This window comes from Myodes glareolus, chromosome 10 (assembly GCF_982192425.1).
Source record: "Myodes glareolus chromosome 10, mMyoGla1.1, whole genome shotgun sequence".
NCBI lineage: Eukaryota > Metazoa > Chordata > Mammalia > Rodentia > Cricetidae > Myodes > Myodes glareolus.
In genome coordinates this window covers 58,620,741-58,644,645 of record NC_142035.1, presented here as the reverse complement: position 1 = coordinate 58,644,645, position 23,905 = coordinate 58,620,741, and the positions used below count along the sequence as shown (strand labels likewise).

Sequence of the window (23,905 nt, the reverse complement as noted above, 5' to 3'; positions counted from 1 at the left end):
TACCCTGGGATAGATATGCATAAATATTGTAAACATAAATGTATAAATATTATCTAAGGGGAAAAAAACTAAAGGGGGCATATTGTACTGGGTTGGATGGTTTGCAGTGCATTTGCTTCTCAACGCTTTCCAAACTTTTTCTTTAGTTTGCTCATTTTCAAGACAGGGTTTCTCTGTGTAGCCCTGACTGTCCTGGAACTCACTCTGCAGACCAGGCTGGCCTAAAACTCACAGAGATCCGCCTGCCTCTGCCTCCTGAGTGCTGGGATTAAACGTGTGTGACACCAACACCTGGTCGTTTTCCAAACACGCTAAGAAACTACTTGTATATGTAGAGAACGAAACTACTAGAGAACAGAATAATGGATATCAGAGCCCAAAGAGGAAACAGGAGGGAAGATGGAGGGACGGGGGCCAACAGGCAAAGGAGAGCAACTGGACAGAAGAGATGACATAATGCCTGCTGTCATACAACCAGGAGGCTGGCTGTGATTGGGGACAAGTAAGCGACTATTTCCAAAGAACTAATACAGGAATTTGAATCTTCCTAACATAAAGAAATGACAAACGTCTGAGGTGATAGGGACATCTACTTAAATACCACACTGTGTCCCACAAATGTATGAAGTTGCTATGTGTTAAAAATAATATTGGTGGTTTGTTTAGGTGTGTGTGTGTGTGTGCGCGCGTACATGTGCGATGCTGGGAATTGAACCCTGGGATCCAGGCTTGCTGGATAAGTGCTCTACTACTGAGCTATCACCCCAACCTCTAAATAGATTTAATTATTTATTTTGTTAAGATTTATTTTAATTATATGCATGTGTGTATATCTCTACATGAGTATGTTTATGTGCATCCAGGAGCCCAACGTAGCCAAAAGAGGATGTCACATCTCCTGAAACCTCATAGCTATCCTCCTTTGCTGCGTGAGAGCAGAAGCTATTCTGCCCTCCTGTCCAACTGCTCGGCCTTGCCTGTTGGCCTCCTCTCTCCATCTTCCCTCCTAATGCCCTGCTTGGGCTCTCGTTATTCTATTTTCTAATAGTTTAATTTTCTACATATACAAGGTAGGTGTGAACTGAACCAGAGTCTCACGGAGGAGAAGTATACGCTATTAACTGCTGAGCCATCTCTTCAACCCCACTCCTATATATTTTAAAAGAGACTTTAAGCCAGGCATGGTGGCACACAGCTTTAATCCCAGTACTCCTGAGGCAGAGGCAGGCAGATCTCTGAGTTTGAAGACAGCCCGATCTACAGAGTGAGTTCCAGGACAACCAGGGTTATGTAGAGAGACTTTGTCTTTAAAAATAATAATAATAAATACAGAGAGAGAGAGAGAGAGAGAGAGAGAGAAACTTTAAAAGTAAATCTTGTTTACTTAACTCTGCACAAAACTCAAGTCCAAGTGGATCAAAATCCTCAACATAAATCCAGATACACTAAACCTGATAGAAGAGACAGTGGGAAGTAGCCTTGAATGCATTGGCACAGGAGACAACTTCCTGAACAGGACACCAATAACATAGACACTGAGATCAACACTTAATAAACAGGACTTCATGAAGCTGAAAAGGACACCAACAGTAGGACAAAATACAGAATGGAAAAAGATCTTCACCAGCCCCACATCTGATAAGGGACTGATTTCCAAAATGTATAAAGAACTCAAGAAACTAGACATCAACAAACCAAATTATCCAATTAAAAATGGAGTTCAGCTCTAAACAGAAAATTCTCAACAGAAGAATCTCAAATGGCTGAGAAACACTTAAGGAGATGTTCAACATCCTTAGCCATCAGGGAAATACAAATCAAAACGACTCTGAGATACCATCTTACACCTGTCAGAATGGCCAAGATCAAAACCACAAGTGACAGCTCATACTGGAGAGGATATAGAGCAAGGGGAACACTCCTCCATTGCTGTTAGGAGTACAAACTTGTCCAGTCACTTTGGAAATCAGTATGGCAATTTCTTAGAAAACTGGGAATCAATTTATCACAAGAGCCAGATATACCACTCTTGGGCATATAACCACAGGATGCTCAATCATACCTCAAGGACACTTGCTCAACTATGTTCATAGCAGCATTATTTGTAATAGCCAGAAACTGGAAACAACTTAGATGTCTCTCAACCGAGGAATGAGTAAAAAAAAAAAAATGTGGTACATTTACACAATAGAGTATTACTCAGCTGTTAAAAACAATGACATCATGAAATTTGACGTCAAATGGATGGAACTAGGAAAAAAGTCGTCTTGAGTGAGGTAACCCAGATGCAGAAAGACCAACATGGTGTGTACACACTTGTAAGTGGGTATTAGTTGTTAAAGTAAAAGTTAAAACTATACTTCAATCTACAGACCCAGAGAGACTAGTGAACAAGGAGAGTTCAAGTGGGGGGGGGGATGCCCAGATCTCCCTGGGAAGGAGAAATAAAAGGGATTTCATTAGTAGACTGAGGATAAATGGGGTGGGAACATGAGTGATCGGGTTGGGAGGGGGCACTGTAGGGGTCTGGCGCTAAGGGGACAGCTGTAGCGGACAGCATTTCAGGTTGGGTGGAAGCCTGAAACATGGGAATCTCCCAGGAGTCTACCGGGAGGACCCCAGTGTAGACTCCTAGCAATAGTGGGTAAGCATCCTGCACTGGCTGTCTCCTGTGACCAGATTGGTGCCTGGCTCAGCTGTCATCAGAGAGGAGTCATTCAGCAACTGATGGAGGCAATGCAGAGAGCCACAGCCAAACATAGGGCAGAGTTCGGGAATCCTGCAGAGGAGGAGGAGGAGAAAGGAGCATAGGAGCCAGAGGGGTCAAGGACACCATGTGAAGCTCACACCATCAACTAACCTGGGCTCACAGCCACAACTGAATCTAAACTAGCAACCAGGGAGCCTGCATGAGACTGACCTAGGCACTCTGTATATGATACAGTTGTGTAGCTTGGTCCTCTTGTGGGACCCCTAACTGTGGGAACAGGGGCTGTCTCCAACTCTTTTACTGTCTTTTGGGACCCTACTCCTCCTGCTGGGTCGCCTTGCCCAGCCTTAACACATGCTTAGTCTTACCGCAACTTGTTATGCCCTGTTTTATTGATACTCTGGGTGGACACGGGGAAGGAATGGGTTGGGGGTGGGAATGAGGGTGGGGTTGAAGGAAGAGGCTGGGAGAACAGGAAGGAGGGGAAACTGTGGACGGGACTTTTAAAAAAGTAAATCTTGTTTAATTAAAAATTAAATAATATTAGATGAAATGTATTTTATTGTAGTATACATGAAATGATATTCATAAAAATTAAATAATGAAGCATAAGAAACTAAATGTCTTTTTGTGATAGTCTATGTCCCAGATAAATGGCCTCTCTACTGTAAAGCAGACAGAAAAAGGATAAGGGCATCATGGTACCACCTCATTCCTCGAGCCCAGTACGCGTGAAAACAGCCCAGGTAGAAGAGAAGAAACAGTGGCCGCCATTGCTCTACCTCAGGTGCTCGGGGCTCTATACCAAGCAGCTTATCAACTTCTGATCTGCTATTTCTCCATAGATAAGGAAGCAGGAGGCCCAAGCAGTTGAGGAACTCTTCTGAGGTAACAGGATGACAAATGACAGAGCAAGGGATGGAGCCCCATCTGATTCCCAAGCAAGGCTCTTAACCACTCTAATGAGACCAATACTGAGCTACTGCGCTTTAATTGCTGCTGTAACTTCTTAGCTTCGCCTCGGAGGTGAGTCAGGAGGCATAGGATGCTGGGCAGGCAAGGACAGGCCAGTGACTTCTTTATCAGGGCAAAGGGGAGAAAGGCTGTCCCAATCCCCGACTCTCCTTGTTGCATTGCAAGAGAATGCCTAGTTTCCCAGACACAGACTTCTGGGAAGAAGGTGGTACCAGGAAGAGGAAGGAGAGAAAGAACTAGTATCTAAGGAACAGTGGGGCTTGGGGGAAGGGGGAAACGGGGAGGCTAGTGTCGGGTAGAGAAATCCTGGCGAAATCCTGGCGCCCTTGGCTGCTCATCACCTGTGACTCCGAGAAGGGTCACCAGAAGAGGCCCCATACCTTCACAGAGCAGTCACCTTGACTAAGGGGTGGAGCCATGCTCTCGTGAGGGCTGGGCCACCCCACAGCGTCCCTCACAAGTTACATTATGAGGCTGAGTTGCGGGGTGTGGTGGATGCTAGCGTATATGTATGAAGTGGCATCTTTAGAAACAGGCATGATGACTTTGTGGTTGAGGCTCAGGATGGATTCACCAAGTCAGGGACCAGACAGAGGGGAGGAGAGAGACCAGAAAGGCCTGCAGGAGGTGAGGGGGTCCATGACCTATGCGACCACCTCTCACTGCCGGAGAGGTCACACAAAGTGTGAATCACCATGCCTTCCCAAATCCTGGCAGTCAACCGAGGGACGCAGAAAGATAACCTGTGTTACCTAAAGACGCCCCTTGGCTTTTGTACAGTACTACATTTATCAGATGGAACTTGTTCAAGATGTTCCCTTCCCTGCCCAATAGGCAGGGCTGTGAGAAGACCAAATCAGTACGCTCCCTCAGACTCCCTCTGAGTTGCACACGGCCATACGAACAGCACTGCTGCACCACTGTGTGGACTGTGTATCTGAGCACTCGGTGCGGTTTGTCCCAGGCACACTCTGCTAGATCTGTCACAAGCACGACTGTACTCTTTCTTCTCAGTAACCCATGGACAGAAATAGATACTCATCTCTTTTAGTCCCTGTTCTGTCACTGTGGAGAAACACCATGACCACAGCAACTCTCATAAGAGAAAGCAGGTTTTATAGGGTGTTTGCTTACAGTTTCAGAGGCTTGGTCCGTCATGAACATAGTGGACAGTATGGCGGCAGGTATGGCAAGTAGGATGCTAGAGAAGTAGTTGAGAGCTATATCCTGATTTATAGGCAGAGAGAGAGAGAGAGAGAGAGAGAGAGAGAGAGAGAGAGAGAGAGAGAGACTGGGCCTGGGCCTGGCTTGGGCTTTTGAAACCTCAAAGCCCACGCCCAGTGGCATATTTCTCCAACAAGGCCACATCTCCTAATCCTTCTAATCCTACCAAAGAATTCCACTCCCTAGTGACTAAGAATTCAAATGTAGGAGCCTATGGGGGTCATTCATATTCAAACCACCACCTCAGCAAAACTACCTGTGTGACCTTGAAAAAAATGTTCCATACCAGGGCTGGAGAGCTGGCTTGGCCCTTCAGCACTGGCCTCTCTTCCAGAGGACCTGTGTTTGGACAACCACTTGGAGCTGTAACTCCAGCTCCAAGGGGGGAGTCTGACGCCCTCTCCTGGCCCTATGGATAATTGTACACATGTGACACACAGATATACACTTACATAGATACACACTTACACAGAGCTTTCAAAAAGTCTTAAAGGAAAAAAAAAGCAGCCTACTTCTCCGAGCTTTAGAGTCTCATCAGATGCAGCTGTGAATCCCTGCCTGGCAGAGTAGCAGATACACAGAAGGCATCAGTAAAAGGCTACGACCTCTGACCTCTGTTAACTGGTTTTTCTGAACACCGGGAAGTAAGGACAGGTAGGTAATTAAGGTGGGAGAGGGGCCACCTCCAGAATAGAGAGAAGCAAACAAAATATGACATCTATATGAAATGAACAAAATATGACCTCTGCAAGAATGCAAGTGATCTTATTCAGAGTCGTGGGCGGGGCGGAGGGGGATGACAGGAGCCCTTCCCCTCAGAACCCAGAGGTACCTGAGAGCCGCAAGGAGCCATGGGAAGTAAAGGTGGGCACACAGCCGTTTCCAGGTCCTGTGTATCTTCAAATCCACTGCAGTTTCTTCCTGGCCTACTGTCTTCTTCCCCTTGTGGGCTCTGTGGGACGAACATGTTGGTTTCTACACCATGGCAGCCTTCTGGGGCTTGGATCGTTCCAGCCATGTCTGCATCATTTGGAGCACGGAATAGACTGCGCAGAGTTGAAGCTGATTCTTAAGAGCAAGGTGTCCTTGTGGGGCGTCCTTCGGGGGGCGTCAGGAGTTTTGTGAGAAAACAATGGTGCCATCAGGTTCCTCCTGGAGAAATGTTAGGTGAATTATTAAGGAGGGAGGGGAGGAGGTCACAGCTTTGCTAAGGGAGCTCCCCTCTCGGAAAATGCTTCTACCATCATTGGTGAAAGAAAGGCTCCCTGGCGTGCAGAGGGTCAGCAGGCAGCTAGCACTGTGTGCAACCCACACCAGGTAGTGTTTGTTAAGGGGAGACCTGCCTTTCAGGGCCACGTGATTCAGGCTCGGGGCTGTCTCCAGCTCTGCACTGGAGAAGCTATTTTAAGTGCGAAACTCAATATGTCACAGGGAGGGTGGGGGTGGGGGAGGATGGTGGAGCGGCCGAGGCTAGCAGGTCCTAAAGGAGACTGTATTCCCCGGGAAGATAAAGCCATTGCTCAGCTGTTGCTGTTGCTCAGCGCCCCCAGATCTTTATTTTGAGTCCTGAAAACAAATACCCACCTCTAGACTTGGAGCTGAAGGTTCACCCTGCCTCTCATTCTTCTCTTTCTTTGGTTTGATGAATGATATCAGCTTTAAAGAGAATGCATCGTGGTACTACATTTAAAATTACAAAAGCAAAGCAAGCCAGGCCCTCTAGAATAAATAGCAGGCGGCTCTCCTGACCACTGAGGCTGAGCCATCTCTCTAGGGCGCTAACAAAGCACACTGGCTTAGGTTTTCCCTTTCTCTGGGGTTTGGAGACTGCAGAGCTGTGGCCACTGTAGGCCAGGAAATAGAAAAAGAAAACTGGGCAATATCAGATGTGGACATAGCACTTTATATTATCTTTTATTTGTCACAAAAGAGAGAGAAAGCTTGAATTGAGAGAGGAAAAAAAAATCTATGGATGAAGGATTCTGCGACTAGAAGGGCATTTGAAGCCAGGTTATCTTGAAGTTAAAGAGAAAGCCACAGGGAAGACCCAGAAAACCCCTGATTCCAAGTGAATCGTGTGTGTGTGTGAGAGAGAGAGAGATTAGAAAACTTCCTTAAAATTTTTCTTGCATGCATGTGTATGGGTATGTGTGTGCTCATGCACGTGTGTGTGTGTGCATGTGTTCATGCAAGTGTTGAATTGGCAAGTACATAGGGAGGCCAAAGGTCAATTCTGGACGTCTTCCTCAGTCACTTACTTATGAGACAGGGTCTCTCATCAAACCCAGAGCTTACTAATTCAGCTAGAGTGGCCAGTCGGCAAGTCCCTGGGATCCACTTGTCTCTGCCCTCATTCCCAAAGTGTTGGAGTTACAGATGAACGTTGGGGATTTTTAGTGGATTTTGAGGAGTTGAGCTTAAGTCCCCCTGCCTACACGGCAGGCACTTTACCTCCTGAGCCATCTCTCCAGCCCCAGAAGCAAATGTTGGAACCTGATGAAGTCAAAAGGAAGCTTAGGCACCTCAATGTATTCTCTGCCTGTCCTAGGCAAACTTTTGTTCCTTGGCACTCTGCCCACTCCACCCATTAGAATAAGACCTAGAATGACACTGGTGCATGGGTACAGGTAGCTGACCAGTCTGATCTGGTACCAGTGTGTGTGATGACCAAGCATGGTGAAGCTCCATAGAGAGCAACTCACTGTACCTGAAAGGCTAGCGACCAGGCCTCATAGGATGCGCCTGTGATTTAACCCTTAAATATCCCCTATAGGCTCATGTTTTGGTCACTTGTTCCTGTCTGGTCGGAAGCATCACGCCAGCCCCTGGCATCCATTTGGGAATGTTGGGTGAAAAGCTCCATTTCAAGTCTCCTCCCCTGGGACTTGCCTCAGTCCAAACTCCACCTCCGAGAAAGTCCGCCAAATGGTGACCCCTCCCCAAAGAGGGTCAAGACCACTCCCACAGGCTATTTAAACTGCCCCCAGAGAACGAACATGTGGTCTTTCCAGTTCCCCTTCAACCTCTCTGTGTTTTCCCGGAGGGCCACCGGGGAGGGCTGGCATCCATTAAACCTGGGCTTTTTCTAATTTGGTTTGATTTGGTCTGATTTGGATTACTTTGTCAGCGGAGAGGCTTGTCGGGCTGGAAAAAAACTTTACAGTTCCCAGTTGGTGGCATTGTTTGGGGAGCTGTGGAACCTTGAGAAGATGGGGCCTAACTGGCAGAAATCAAGACAGTTATAGACCTCTGGAGGTGATAACCAGACCACTGACTCTGGTCCTGCTCCCTGCTTCCTGGTCTGATGCATGCAAGGAGCCTTCATCAGGAACTTCCCTACACCTTCCCACTGTGCGTCACCTGCCATGATGGACTCAACCCCCTAAAACCACGAACCAAGATAAATCTTCCTACCATGCAATTGTTCTTACCTGGCATGATAAATCCCCACGGTGTCATACACCTTTTCCTCCTCTCTCTTTTTAAAATTTGCATTTATTTATTCATCTTTATACACTTCAGAAGTTGTCATCTTTCCTTCCACCAGGTAGGTCCTGGAGATTGAAATCAAGGCAAGCACCTTTACTGGCTGAGCCATCTGGCCAGCGCACTTTCCTCCTCTTCTTCCTCGGCCCTCCAAGACCCTCTTCTTGCTTAGGTCATAGCTGCCTACTGTGCTCCATGCTCCAGAGCTTTGCCACAGCAGGAACTGCAAAGAGGGTACAAGTGGGGATAACTAGGGACTTAGAATGAGAGGCAGGAACTACCACGATTCCCATCCTGTGCGCAGAGAGGAGCCCAATTGAGCCTTCATGCTTGCAGATCTGAATCCTATAAGCATGTTTTCAAGGGGTATCTCAAGGCCCTGCCTTGCTTATTCCTGTAAAACGACAACACTGAATCTACATATATACATACATGCATGCACATATACATGCATACAAATAAAAAATCAATCAAAAGAATCACATCTTCAGCCAAAGCAACAACTCCAATGACATTCTTACACTCCACGCAGGGTGACCAGAGCCTACTCTACCCCCCATCCCTTCCAGAGCACCTGGCCTATTGTCTCCAAAAGGTTCCATTCCCTACTTGGGTAGACCGAAGCAGACCTGTGTCTCCCAGACTGATGCTGCAGGATTATTGGTGATACTGGGGTAAACCACCACCATCCCTAATGACAACTGTACTTATTTTACTTTAAAAAAAATAAAAGAGGGGAGAACTATTTCCCAGAACATATGTAATCAAGTCGATTTCATTTTCTCATTGATTTTCAGTAGGATAATAGTTATCTGTTTCCAATTTCCCATTTAATTTTTTTGGAATCAAGTCTTTCCTACATACCATAAAAAAGTGTGTGTGTGTGTATGCACACGTGAATGCGTGCACACACACACAGACACCCATGTATACACTCAGCCATCAGTGTGTTTATGGAGACCAGAGGTTGATGCTGGGTGTTCTCTATTGCTCTCCATCTTTTTTTTTTAATTAATTAAGTTGGTGTGTGTTCTCTTGTGCACAGGTCACAGTATACACTTGGAAGTCAAAGGACAACTTTTTGGGAGTCTGGTTTTCCTCCCACCTTGCTTTGAGGCAGGCTCTCTAGGTCTTTCTGCTACTGTCCACTTTTGCAAGCTCCCAGTCTACTCTGTTTCTGTCTCCCATGGTGCTGCAGGAGAGCTGAGATTATGAATGTCCCGCACCACATCCAGTTTTTTGCATGAGTTCTGAAGATGGGACTTGGGTTGTTGGGATCTTATCCTTTAAGCCCTCCCCCTTTTTTTTCTGAGCCCTAGGATCTCCTTGCCTTTACACCTATCCCTCTCCCAAGAGTACAAAACATACCAACATGCCTTGTTTTTAGATCGGTGCTGGGTATCAAAGCTGGGGTCGTCATGCTTACACAATAGGGACTTTGCCCACTGACCCATCCCCCAGTCCTACAAGCCATAAAGGTTTATCCATGGCATAATTAAAATGGTAGTAGTCTCTGCTATATTAAAAGTAGTCATTTAGGGTGCTGGAGAGACAGCTTAGCAGTTAAGAACACTTACTACTCTTGTAGAGGAACCAAAGTCGGTTCCCACCGGTTCCCCATCAGATGGCTCACAACTATCTATGACTCCAGCTCCAGAGGATCTGATGTATTCTTCTGGCTCCACAAACACCTTCACTCACATGAACACATACCCACACATACACATAATTAAAAATAAAGTAAATCTTACAAAATAGACACTTAGGATCTGGGAGTCCATGGGTGGAGAAAGGCGTATCCTGTGTCCAGGGACAGGCTTCAGAAAGAAGAACCTCAGTAAGAAAGCCCTGTGGAGCCAAATGTGCTGGTTTGCTTCTGTAATCTCGGTACTCTGGAGTCAGAGGGTTTGCAACCAGTTTTAGCTACAGAGTAGGTTCCTGTCACCAAACAAACAAAAGAGAACCCCTAACGGAGAAACAGCAGACAATCATACTGAGAGACTCGTTGTTAAACGAGCAACATCACACTGTTCCCTCATAACTGTTCCAGCGGAGTTTGTGCTAATGACGTTGTGGCAAAATACCTGACATCTTCAAGCTATGGATGTGGGACTCCCCTCTGCATGGTTTATTACCATTGGTTAATAAAGAAGCTGCCTTGGCCTAGGGTAGGTCAGAATATAGCAAGGTGGAAATTCTAAGCAGAGATAGAGGAGAAACGAAGGCAGAGCCAGAGAGACACCATGTAGCTGCCAAAAGAAAAAGACGCTGCCAGAACCTTACCAGTAGACCACAGCTTCATGGTGATAAATAGATTAATAGAAATGGGTTAATTTAAGATGTAAGAACTAGCTAGAAAGATGCCTAAGCCATCAGTCAAACAGTGTTGTAATTAATATAGTTTCTGTGTGATTGTTTGGGTCTGAGCACCTGGGAAATGAAGGCACAGTCTCCACTTACTAGTTATAAGCTAGAAAGGTTTCTTTGGCTCACAGCTTCAGTGGTTTTATGGTTTCTGATCATGATTTTTGGGCCCGTGCTAGCATAGTTCATTATTGCAGAGGGGTGTGCCAGGTAAGGCAGTGAACCTCGAGAGGATCAGGAAGCAGGGTGCAGTGTGCTGCAAACCACCCAAGGCCTAAAGTCTCTCTCTGAGCTTCACCTCCTATAGATACTGCCACCTCCCAAGAGCACCACAGCCTTTAAACCAAGGGCCTTGGGGGAGCATTCACCATCCAACTATGGTTGGGCATAGTGGCACACACTTATGAACACAACACTTGGGAATCTGAGGCAGGAGAATTATAATGTCAGAACAACATGGGCTTCACAGCAGACCCCGTCAAAAAAAAAAAATGAAGCAAGAAGATCCATATTATCGAAATGCTTACATGAGCCTTTCTGGAATTATCTCTCGGCCCTGTTGAATTGTTTAGTGCATAGGGTAATGATGCCTCTAGATTTTGGAGGCTGAGGACTCACTTTATAGGTGTACCTTCCAGAGTAGACATCCATTTTAAAGAATCAAAAAAATTCACAAGTATGAAAATATTTCTACAATAATATTGTAGTTGTTTAAATGAATTTTGGAAATGGAGTCATCCAGGAAGACATTTGTAAGTAACAGGATTGGGATTTAGAAAGCAAAATTGGTGAGATTCACTGGGAAAAACTAAATAGTTTCGTATGTCCCCCAGAAGGAGCTGAGGCTGTTTGGTAAACTGTTTCCATTTGCAAAGGGCTTAAGTGAGAGTCCCAGAGGACACTAGCTGCTGCTGCGGTACTGGGTACAGTGGGCTCTGCCCCAGTGCTCCGGTTTCAAGGAACAAAAAGTGACTGCACTTGGCTCCTGAAATGGAGGTGGGATTGTGTAAAGGTACAGACTGTCTATGGCCATCATCCAACAATCATTCGGTGCTCTTCCCGGGTCCGTGCAAACTCTAGGGTGTATCCGGACATACAGAAAGCTGAACCCTGTGCTTCCTGTGGGTGGGGGTGGGGCTTCATTCCACATGGAATGTTGCCCTCCCACCCAGCCATCAAGAGATGCAGAGGTTGATGGTGTTGGAGGCCTCACAGATACCTAACCTGCCTAAGTCTTATTTTATTTTATGTATCTATTTTGATTTTTCAAGGCAAGGTTTCTCTGTGTAACAGCCTTGGCTGTCCTGGAACTAGCTCTTGTAAATCAGGCTGGTCTTGAACTCAGAGAGATCCTCCTGCCTCTGCCTCCCCAGTGCTGGGATTAAAGGTGTGTGCCACCACCCCTTGGCTATTTTTTTTTTAATTTAAGAAATTCCACTACGTTTTGCCTGCTTGTATGCTTGTGCAACACAAGTGTATCTGGTGCACAGCGGGCAGAAGAGGGTGCTAGGTTCTCTGAAACTAGAGCTACAGACAGCTGTGAGCTGTCATGTGGGAGCTGGGAATTGGAGGGGCTGCTGGAGGAGCAGGCAGTGCCCTTAACCACTGAGTCATCTCTCCAGGCCCGGCCTTAGTTTTTAACTGTCTTTCTTACCGATGGAATGAGGACAACGATGACAGGAAGCTCACAGAAGCAGGAAGCAAGCATTGGGCACAGCCCATGCCGGCTCCTAAGTGTCGCTTCCGTGGCCCAATCAATGACCACAACTGATTCCATGGGCAGTGCATATGTCACACCTCATAGAATGAGACCCACTTAGTGCCACTGCCGTGTCTCAGGACACTTGGTAAAATCTGCATTCTTAACGCCATATGAGTTCGTCGTCTTGTGGGAAAACAGGACACTCTGGGCCAGAGATAGGATTTCCCTCGTTCTAGGGGAAGAATGCTGGCAGGAAGAGAAACCCAGGCACACAGTGGAAGATGGCCTTGTAGAGGCCTTTTGAATCAGGCACCGCAGGCTGTGGGGAGGTGGCTGTGATTCTGCTATTCCCTCCCACTGTGGACCTGAAGGCTGTGAAGTCCTCCCAGCCTCGCTCTCCAGGAAATCCTGGGAGGTGCCCACAGACCACTCTGCTGTGGGCATAGTGGACAACTCCAGGGCAGCTGCCCAGCAGGGGGCCATCAGTGCTGCATGGGGAGGGGAGGGGACAGCAGGGGATATTGTCCGCATTCAACAGTGACACCATGTGGCCCTGAGAGCAAAGCCAGACCAAGCAGCAGCTACAAGCTTTGGCTGAGGGTTGCTCAGTTGCCTCTTTAATGGCCAGGGTCACAGTGCTGAACTGGGTAAGCGTCCTAGGTAGGGTGAGGCGTTATAGTTACCACTGTGGGGAAAATCCAGGGAAGAAAGAATCTTTCTAAGTTAAACTGGTTGGAGACTCAGAGTGAAGGAATTGGGGAATTTAGGAGAATATAGTCTCAGTTTCAGCTCCAAGCTAGGCAACTGTTCCATGGTGGTATTTGGGGGGCTGGCTGTCACCCCAGATTGTGTGGAGCACTGAGGTCCCATTGTGAAAATGTCCCAATGCAAAAGAAGAGCCACCTTTCTCTGATCACCCTTGTTCCAGATGAGACCACTTTTCATCTTATTGTTGACGTCAGCCGCCGGCCCCGCCCCCTTCGCAGATTAGTCAAGACTAATCCTGACTAATTGCAAGTGTCAAGAGTCTTGCAGGCGAGAGGAGCTTAAGCACCAGCAGCAACTTCTGGTTTCACCGAGTTGGGAAAGCTCCACATTGACTCACAGAACAGAAGGGGAGAGAGATTTAGAGTGTTGGAGGCCAGAGCCTGGAATGAGAAGCAGCAGGCCTCGGTCTTGTTCACACCTGCAAGCCCGCATCAAAGAGACGTTTATTAACAGGCTCTGAGCATCTCACTTGAGCAAGGCGGCTGCCCTGGGCCAAACCCAGGGCCAGGGAGATGACTTACTAAGATAGGCTAGTCCTGGTCACGCCCTCACCACCCATGGCCACCAGGCCGGAGTTGTCAAGAGAGAAGTGATGGGAACACTTACATGGTAGACACAAATGCTGCGTTTCAGCCCCCTATGCACAAGTTGGTACCTTCAGATTCTTGCAGTATACGCTTTTCCCTCGGGGCCTAAGGACTGAAGACAGGTCCTCAAACATGGCGAGTTAAATATTCCTTTCAATAAACACTTCTTTTCTTATTAATTTGTGTGTTTGTGTGCGTGTGTGTGTGTGTAGGTTTGTACACATGAGTGCAGGTGATCACAGAGGCCAAAAGAGGCCATTAGATTCCCTACAACTAGTTAAAGGTGGTCGTAAGGTACCCTATATGGATGCTGGAAACCAAACTCAGGTCTTCCATGTTAGAGATGGGTCTGGGGTCCCAAGGACATAACCATACAATCTGAGGTATTTCAGCAAGTCAGGAAATATAGCCTCTACAGATCAAGCAAGCATATTCACCTGGAATCCCATTGAACTTTTATTCTTAATAGAAAGGGGTCCTGTGCCTCACTCTGAGTGGTCAGAGCTGGCTCCCAGTCCTATGCAGTTGGCTAACTCAAAGGGCAGGATAAGCAAAGCCCAACTGTGAGAGCAGGATGCAGCCTGAGGGCATATATTGCAATCCTAGGAAAGTGCTGACTGGAGGAGGAACTTTTGCCAGATGACATCTTTATGGATTTCACTAAACCTTGTGCCTCCTTTGTCTCATTTACCCCTCTGCTAGAAAAGACAATGTATCCCATTTGCCTTTCTCACGTTCTGTAAGAATAGATAGCACACGCTGGTGTGGGAGGTCCTTCTGTCTATGTGTTGTTTTTATTGGTTAACGAATAAAGAAACTGTCTTGGTCTGTGATAGGGCAAAAGAACAGAGCTAGATGGGGAAAACTAAACTGAATGCTGTGAGAAAGGGGGCAGGATCAGAGAGATGCCATGTAGCCCTGCCGGAGACAGACACTGGAACTTTAGCCAGTAAGCCACAGCCACGTGGCAATACACAGATTAATGGTGATGGGTTAGATTAATATGTAAGAATTAGCCAATAAGAAGCTAGAGCTAATGGGCCAAGCAGTGATTTAATTAATACAGTTTCTGTGTGATTATTTTGGGGCTAAGAGGCCGGGAACTAACTAGCAGCCTTCGTTCAACACTTAGCCACTGATCTAACTCTGTAACCCCATATAAAACTTAAGGCCAATCCTGACACACAGAAAATTGTGTGAATTCTAGGTGTAGATGTGCAACCCATGAATGCTCACTGTTTGCGGTGGTTGGGTGGTGCCTTCCCAAAATTCAAATCTTGGTGCTTACTGCTCAAAGTCATAGGTAGATGGTAAGGTGGAATGTAAAGGTAGGCAGGAATTTAGGAGGTGATTGGGTGATGAGCTCTGTCCTCACGGATACACTAACCCAACCATAGATCAGTGAGTTAGTGAGTTAATGGGTTATTTCAGAGTGGGTCTGTCATAAAAGCTAGTTAGGCTTGTTTGGGTTCCTCTCCCCATGTGCTGTTCCCTGCTATACCACCTCGTTACAGCAGAATCCTCACCAGCCAAGAAGGCCCTTACCAAATGCAACCCCTTAACTTTGGCTTTCCCAACTTTCAGAAAGAAACAAATTTCTTCTCTTTAAATTACTTGACTGTGGATATTAACAGGAAGCCGACTAAGTTGAACATATATGTATAGCCAGCATACCAATCAAAACACAGAATACTAACTAAAACCTAGAAACATCCTGGGCTTCCTTCTATCCTGGCTCCCCTAGTCCCTCAAAGCACAACATCCTGGTTCCTATACCATAGTGAGTTTGACCACTTTGGGGACTTTACGTAAAAGCAGTCAATAAGTTTTATTCTTGTAAGCCTGGCTGCTTACAACCAGCATTGTGTTTATGCAATCCATCCACATGTTGGGTGTGAGATAAAGTGTTCATTTCCATAGCAACTTAATATCTCATTGCACAACTAAGTACACTAACACATGCTTATCTGTGTTACAGTTAGTGAGCATCCTGGCTGAGAAGAACAAAATCCCAAGCACTTACATGGTGTGAGGCTTCCTCTAGGTATTTTATGTCTTTGAATTAAGTCCCCCTTTGAATACATATGTCAACACTGGTTACAAACTACTGTGTAAGAGTGCTACATGAGCTTAAGGACATACTGTAAGGCAGGAGAGATGGCTCAGTGGTTAAGAGCACTTGCTGCTCTTGCAGAGGACCCAGGGTTAGTTCTCAGCCCACACATGGGAGCTCATAACCATTTGTAACTCCAATTCCAGGGATCAGAAGCCGTTTTCTGACTTCCTCAGTCCCAGCCATACACATGGTGCACAGACATATATGCAAGCAAAATACTCTTGTACAAATAATAAAATTTTCAAGGGGCATATTGTACGGGAAGTTTACAGAGTGATGCATATGTTCCTCTCCCTTGAAGACCAAGGGTCAGTCAGGCAAACTCCTTGGGGACACTTCACAACACCGTCCCCTAGTGGTAGGTCAGCTAAACTGCAATCTTCACTCAAGTTAATTGCTAGCTAGGTTGAAAGTGCCCAGGAGTTGCTAAAATTCTTTCCCTGGGGGGAAGCCACAACCAACGTCTACTTCTCTTGAAACTAAAACTGCAAGGGCAAACCAACGCATGGTTCCATCAAAATTTGCTCTGGAGTATCTATGGTTTACTGGGCTTCCTTATGGAGCATAGGTGAGGGGTTCCCTACATGGGTGTGAGGGCTCGCTTCTCCAAAGGCAGCACCTGGAGCAGCAGTAGGGTGAAGGCTTCTTAGCTCCAGAGACGAGCCACCCAGTCAGTCTTCCTGGGTCTATATACTCTAGCTCCTTCCTGAGGCCTCGTGCGATTAACGCCGAGTTACAGCCAATAGAGGGATACCCAGGTGTGTGTCTTGTGACCACTCCCTCCACGAAGGGGTTTAAATAGCCCAAAGGCCCAGCTGGGCTAGTCCTTCCGTTCTTTTACAAGGGTCATAACTGGTGGTGATTGCTTGGCCTTGAGGGTAGTTATGCACAACACCAGGATATAGTCTGTGCTTAGAAATAATCTTTTGTTTTTGAAAAAAAAGATTTTAGTTATTATTTACTTATGGAGTTATTTATGTAGCTCTAGCTAGCCTGGAGCTCACTGTATAGACCAGGCCAGACTCCAACTCAGTGAACACTTTGTCTCTGTCTCTTTAGTGCTAACAAAAGGTGGGTGCCACCACGGCTTGCAACTTTTTATGTTTATGTTATGTGTATGAGTACCTTGCCTGCATGCATCGTGTGTGTGTGCCTGGTTCTTAAGGAGGCCAGAAGAAGGCACTAAATCCCTGGAACCTGAGTAAAACTGTAAGCAGTCGTATGGGTGCTGGGAAACGAACCCAGGTCCTCTGTAAGAACATCAAGTGCTCTTACCTGCTGGCCCACCTCTTCACCCCCTGAAGGGATATCCATTTATGGAAATAAAGTATCCCATTTCCATGAAATTGTGTCAAAGCAGGATACAAGTACTTATTTAAAATTATTACCCAAACATTTAAAATATCAACTACTGGGTTCAGGTGCAACTCAGTGACAGATTATTTGCCTAGCATGTGTGGGCACCTGGTGTGTGCCTGCATGTGTGAGCACCTGGTGTGTGCCCAGCATGTATGGGCACTTGGTGTGTGTCCTTATGTGTGAGGGCCCTCACATACATACATGTAGGCAAAACACTCCACCACATCAAAATAACAATAATCATCGAGGTACATGCCAGGATTTAAACCCAGCCCTCACCCACGATCAGGATTTCATCAGTTTCCTGTGCATGGCTCTCTCGGGGTTCATCCTCACACACCAGCCCCTTCCGTAGGAGGGCTAAGGGCTCTCATTTTCTCCTGAGCTCTGCTGGGGGCAAATACCTGTAACTCCTCTCCCCCTGTCCATTCCCAGAAAAGACACATAATCTTTTTCCAACAGGTGCAGTAAGAATCTGAAAGTCAATAGCCACGTGTGTTTCTCCTTCCTCTTCCTCCACCCGGGTTGTAGCAGTAGCCAGGCCTCTGTCCCTCTGCTCTTGCCTCACTGCCAGTGCCAGGGGCAGTCAGACGGCTGGCTTGTCTCCACATATTCAGGACCTTCTCCACATACGCACTGAAATTCTCTCCTCCTAACAACCTGCTTTGTGCTGAACAAGCTCACTTCCCTCCTAACCTCGAGCAAATCAGGGCCAGGTTGTGCCACAAAGGCAGCTGTCCTAGATTCTATGAGATGCTGAAAGAGTCTTGAGTCCTGGCTCCCGGTGTGTTGGCCAATGCAGCGATTGCCGGTACTCCGTTCTGGGGTTGGGGATTACCAGTTTGTCGTAACTGTGAAAATGGTTTTGGCAGCACACAGGATGGCCAAACAGATGAGCTGAAGTGGTGACCTGAATTTGGGTCCTGGCTCCACCCTTAATGCCTCTGTGGCTCGGAGCGAGTTATTTCGCCACCTCTCACCTCAGAAAATAACTTTGAGGCATGGCACTCACCTCCCTAGGCTGTTGTGAAAACTAAATGGGAAAATGGAAATGCTTAGCATCCCATTGGTTACGCTCAATAAGCGGCAGCCATCGCTTTCCACTTTGCCGCTGATGCAGAGATCTGCCAGGTCGTTTCCCAAGGGACCGTTCTGTCCTCCCAACCCCCATCTGGCTTAGCTGGAGGTAAAACATTGCCCACGCTTCTGGAGCTCCTCTGTGCCTCTCTACCTAGGACCTTCTCTCTCTCGGAATCACATCTCTGGAGCTTCTGTGGGACATTTCTTCACTTAAAAATCTTTTACATTTATCTCTTTTGTGTGCATGTGTGTGTGTGTGTGTGAGTGTGAATGTGTATGTGACACGTGTGTGGAGGTCAGAAGATAACTTTTGGGAGTCAGTTCTCTCCTTCCACTGTGGGTTCTGTGGATCAAAGGTCTGGTTTGGTGGCAAACACCTTTACCCACTGAGCCATCTTACTGGCTCACTTCGCTTTTCCATGTGTTTACTGCATATATATATATATATATATATATATATATATATATATATATATATATATATATATATATATATCTCCCAGTAGTCTTTGCTGAGTCTGGGGTGTAGACAGACTTTTCTTTGTGCCACCAGCTCACAACAAAAACAGCATGGGCACTATTTATTATGAAAGCTTGACCTATGACTTAGGCTTGTCCCACCAGCTCTTATAACTTAAATTAACCCATTTCTATTCATCTATATGTTGCCAGGTGATTTGTGGCTTTTACCTCTCCTCCTGCATGTCTTGCCTGCTTTGTGTCTGGCTGGTGACTCCTTTCTGTTTGATTGAAAGTGAGACCCCAGCCCTCTGACACTCCTATATCCAAGAAGTCTGGGATGGTTGGAAGCGTCATCCCAGCCCCTGGCCTGGGAGTTGCCTTGGGACTCCACCTCCCAGCCTGCCAAGCGCTGACCCCTCCCTGGGAAGGGTCAGGGCGACTCCCACAGGCTATTTAGGCCAGAAAAAGGCACGCGTGATTTCCAGGGTTTGCATGGGCTCCTCTCCCGGCCATGCTGTCTTGGTCCTCCTCGGAGTATGGCGTTTATTAAACGTGGGCATTTTTGATTCGGTCTAATTTGGTTTTATTGGAGTTCTTCACGCGGGTGGAGAGGGTCTTCTTAACACTTTCCTCTTCCCTTTCCCCTGTCACCAGAAGTCCAGCCTAACCTCTTCCTGCCTAACTAACGGCCATTCAGAACTTTATTAACCAATCACAGTGACACATCTTCACACAGTGTAAAGGAATATTGAAATATTGCACAACATTGGGGTATTTGGTTAGTTAACCTAAATGAAACTATATAGGACTTGTTTACTTTTTCACTCAACATTGTTTTTGAGATTCATCTGTGTCAGTGTATGAAGTTATACTTTATTATTTTTCTTTGCCCTCATGGCAATTATCTATCTATTCCTCTATTTTTTAAAGGTGTATATTTTTATATGTACGTATGTTTGTGTGTTTGCCTGCATGATTTAATGGACACTGCATGTATGTAGGGGTCCAAGAAGACCAGAAGAGGACACCAGATACCCTGGAACTGAAGCTACAGACAGTTGTGAGCCACTAGGTGGGTGATGGAAGCTGAACTCAGGTTCTTTACAAAGGCATCGGGTGCCCCTAACCACTGAGCCACCTCCAGCCCCTCCAATCCTTGGTTAATGGACATTTGAATTTGTACTACCTTTTTGCTAATGTCGATGTTAGTCTTACCACATTCCTGTACAGGTTACTACAGGTGTGTGGCAAGGACAGTGGGAAGACAGAGATGACCTGAGTGTATACGTTACATTGACTGTGCTTATAGAGTGGACTCTGAGACTCGGACATGATCCTCTATTCCTCCCTCTTCCCTTCCCCCCTTTTTCCCTCCTGTAAGTGATGTTCAGGGAACCACTGAACTCAATCACTCCCAACTAGACTGCTCTGTGGGTAGAAAAAAGAAGTTATAGTTTAAAATGCAAGAAAAGAACTTTATGGCAATGAAGGTGATGGACTCAATATTCTGAGACGATGGGAAAGTCAAAGCGGCCAATAGGCTTTTAACATTGAGCAATCAATAAAGACCTTTGGTAATAGAACTGTAGGGTCCTGGCTCGAGGGGTTTCAGAAGAGAAGAAAGTTAGTATGTCGCCTTGAGAATTGCTTTTGTGATATTTTGTTGAAGAATATGGCTGCTTTTTGCCCTTGTTCAAAAAGTCTACCTAAGGCTAAAGTGAAAATATTTGGATTAATTCCATTAGCAGAGGAAATCTCAAAACAGCCTAGCATAGACTCTGTCATGTGGTCATCCATGTTAACTCTAATGAAGATTTATAATGAAAAGGAGCAATCTGAGCATGAAAAAAAGGCAAGACGTAGAACAGATCAGCAGGAAGTGGAATGGAGCTGAATCCTATGTTCAAGGAGATAAATAGACTAAGAAATGGATTAGAGGGAGTGATGACCTGAGGGCAAGATCCCACCCAGTTAAATTTCCAACTTGTGCAAAGGAATTAAAGAAAAGTTTAGAGCTGGGTGTGGTGGTGCAAATCTTCAAGTCCAGCACTTAGAAGGCAGAGGCTGGTGACTCTGAGTTTGAGGCCAGTCTGGTCTACAGAACAAATTCCAAAACAGTCAAGCTAGGACAATAAAAGGAAACCATTGAAAACAGAAAGCTGGTGCAGATGTGATTGAATGAGAGGGCCATGTTCCAGACCCAGCAAGCAGCAGAGCTTGGCAGCTTTGGCCATGTGGTTCTGACTTTAGAGTCAAGGACAGAAGAAAGGGGTTATAGAATCTTCCCCTGAGACTAAGGAAAGCAGCTAGGGTAAGACATGTGTCAGGGGTGTTCCTGCATGGATGTCTAGAGACCCCATTTCTTAAAGCTGTGAAGTTAAAACCAGGATTGCCTTGGAGACCCCAAAATGGTAGAGATGCCAGAGCCATAGGATACCTGTCGAGGAGAGCTGCTAACAGGGAGTGGAACCAGCCCAAGAGAAAGAAGTGTGTTTCAGTCAACAAAGCTGAAAGGAGTTGGCGATCTCAAGAGCACTTTGATGTGGAAATGCAGAGTCTGGAGTTTCCCCACCTGGTTTTTGGTCTTGCTTTAGTCCAGCATGTCTTCACTATGCTCCCTTCCCTATGTTTTGGAACAGTAATGTATATCCTGTGCCATTCTATGTGATGGACCAGCTCAGCCGGGGCACTGGGACCGACAGGCCAGGGTCTCAGGAATAGGTGGGTAAGGAGTCTGCGAATGACAAACAGACACAAGACTCAAAGGAATTGCATCTGAATGCATCTTTACTAGGCATGAGGCTCATCTTTATACAGAAAAGATTGCTTAACAGCATGTATTTTTTCCCATGTGATACAGATTATTCTTAGAATCATTATATCAGATACATGAGAATAGATTTTCATCAGACAGATGTCCTCGGTGTGAATCTGCGGTTGGTCATGCCAGGTATGGCTTGGCATTAGTCTTGATATAAATCTTTATCTAGGCCATGAGTTCATGTCATTTTGAGCTAAGGGCAAGCGGTTGTGGTTAACAGTCACACAGTCTCCAGTCTTTTTATATTTCTGCCATCTATGCCGAAGAACTTCTTTGCTCCTCCTTCTCCATATTTCTAACTCCTTTTCAAACCTTCCCCCAAACCAGTCTCAAGACATTACAGGCATTTATCTCTCTCTTCTATCCTTATCTCATTTTTGCTGAATCTGTCTTAACTGCTTAATTAAGTTTGCCTTTTGTTCTTTATTTACAAAGCACCAGATTAAACCTGGAAACTTTTTCCCTTGAGTGTTAGCCCATCTTCCTCCTTTAGCATCATATACTCCTGTATATGGCAATGTCTCATCAGTAGACTCTGGAAACTTAAACATCCTATCTTCCCTTCCAGAAGACACCAGACTGTATTCCTTAAAACATAAGCAGGTAATGCCAAGAGTGCAAGGGCTCCAATGCAAGAAGCACAGCACACACACCTTCTCTGTGGGCACTCTTCCTTGAAGTTTGTGCCACTGCCTATGTGAGAGATCACACAGACTCCGCAGGAGGTGGCATGACAATTCTGTGTTGGAAGTATGTGGTCTGATTTTTGATTTTGATTTTATAAGGGATTACAGTTAAGAGATTGAATGAATCTCAGAAGAGACTTTGAACTTTTGAGTAAGTTTGAGATTGCTATAGACTATGGGGACTTTTGAAGTTGTTCTGAATGCATTTTGCATTATAATAAGGCTATAAGCCTTTGGAGGCCAGGGAATAGAATGTGGTAGTTTGAAAGAAAATGGCCCTTTGCCAAAGAGAGTGGCACTATTAAGAGGTATGACTTTGTTGGAGTAGAGGTGGTCTTGTAGGAGGAAGTGTGCATTGTTGGGTGGGCTTTGAGGTCCTGTGCTCAAGCTACGCTCAGTGTGTTAGACAGTTCACTTCCTGTTTCCTGTGGCTCAAGATGTAGAACTCTGAGCTCCTCCAGCAGCATACCTGACTGCATGCCAGCATGTTTCCTGCCATGATGACAGTGGACTAAACCTCTGGAACTGTAAGCTACTCTCAATAAGATGTTTTCCTTTATAAAAGTTGCTGGGGTCCTGATGTCTCTTCACAGCAATTGAAACCCTAAGATAACATGACTCTGATTGGCCAGATCCCCTCTACAAACCCACACCTTGATTTAAAGTAGAGTTAATCAGGACCCCAACTTGTGAGCTGAGTGAGAATAGCGGGACCTTTCCTGGAAAAACAGGACTGCCTATTCCTAGAAGAAGAGTAATGTCCACAGCTTGAAACAATGACTACCCAACGGGTCCTAAAAATATGACCTGGTCCTTCATTCTCTCAGGAGTTCTTCTGCTTGTGCCTTGTGTTTGGTTTTAACCCAGAGTAGCCCAGGCCAGCCTCAAGTTCATTATGTATCTAAGGATGACTTTGAATTTCTGATTCTCCTTCCAGGGTCTCCCAAGTATTGAAATTACAGGTGTGCACCAAGCCCAGTTTATGCAGCTCTGGGGGCGTTAAACCCAGGGTATGGTGAGTGTGAGGCAAAATTCTTCCAAATGGGACTACATACCTAGCCCCAGGTGTCTGCTTCTTCATCTGTGGATGAGAATAATTTTCTGAGGGTCTCTGAGACCCTGCCCAGGGTTGTGCCTGTGATGTCTTCTCCTCTTTGCTATTCCCTTGCCTTGTGACATCACAGATGGGCTTCAAGTGTCAACATTGCCTTTCCAATTCAGCAGGGCATTTCCTAGGCTTATCCTCAGAAGCACCCACTATGCTCTGAGACCACCTCTACACATGATCACTTCCCAGGCATCCTGCCTCTCCCCAGGTAGCTCATTGGACTGCAACAACTTTTGACTCCCTCCACAGGTCAGGAGTCTTCCCAGAGACCTCTCTTCTTTCTACTGTAATGTCTGTTAAAGCCCCAAAGTCTTCCTCAAAGCACAGGCAACTTGCACATCCTGTTCCAACTCCTTGATTGCAGAGGACCAGCTGAGTCAGGCCTTGGTTCTTGCCCCACAGAAGCTAAATAAGATCCAGGAGTCATCATAAAGAAAGAAAGTGATCACTTGGGAGA

The 23,905-nt window shown here is 46.1% G+C and overlaps 1 protein-coding gene across 2 annotated transcripts in view; it reads right to left on the bottom strand.

Moving 5' to 3' along the window:
* Pla2g4e (phospholipase A2 group IVE) overlaps positions 1-23,460 on the bottom strand; it is a 92,271-nt gene extending 68,811 nt beyond the window's left edge. Inside the window, exons 1-4 of one of the 2 annotated variants that reach the window (XM_087911282.1) lie at positions 23,396-23,458; positions 8,341-8,463; positions 6,494-6,565; positions 5,742-6,061 (exon numbers count right to left, since the gene is read on the bottom strand). In XM_087911282.1, coding sequence (XP_087767408.1) covers positions 5,742-5,927 — 186 coding nt within the window. In that variant the 5' untranslated portion in view covers positions 5,928-6,061; positions 6,494-6,565; positions 8,341-8,463; positions 23,396-23,458. Of the gene's footprint in view, positions 1-5,741; positions 6,062-6,493; positions 6,566-8,340; positions 8,464-23,395 lie in introns of both variants that reach the window. The other variant, XM_087911283.1, reaches the window with a different exon arrangement.
* Between the last annotated feature and the right edge of the window lie 445 nt (positions 23,461-23,905).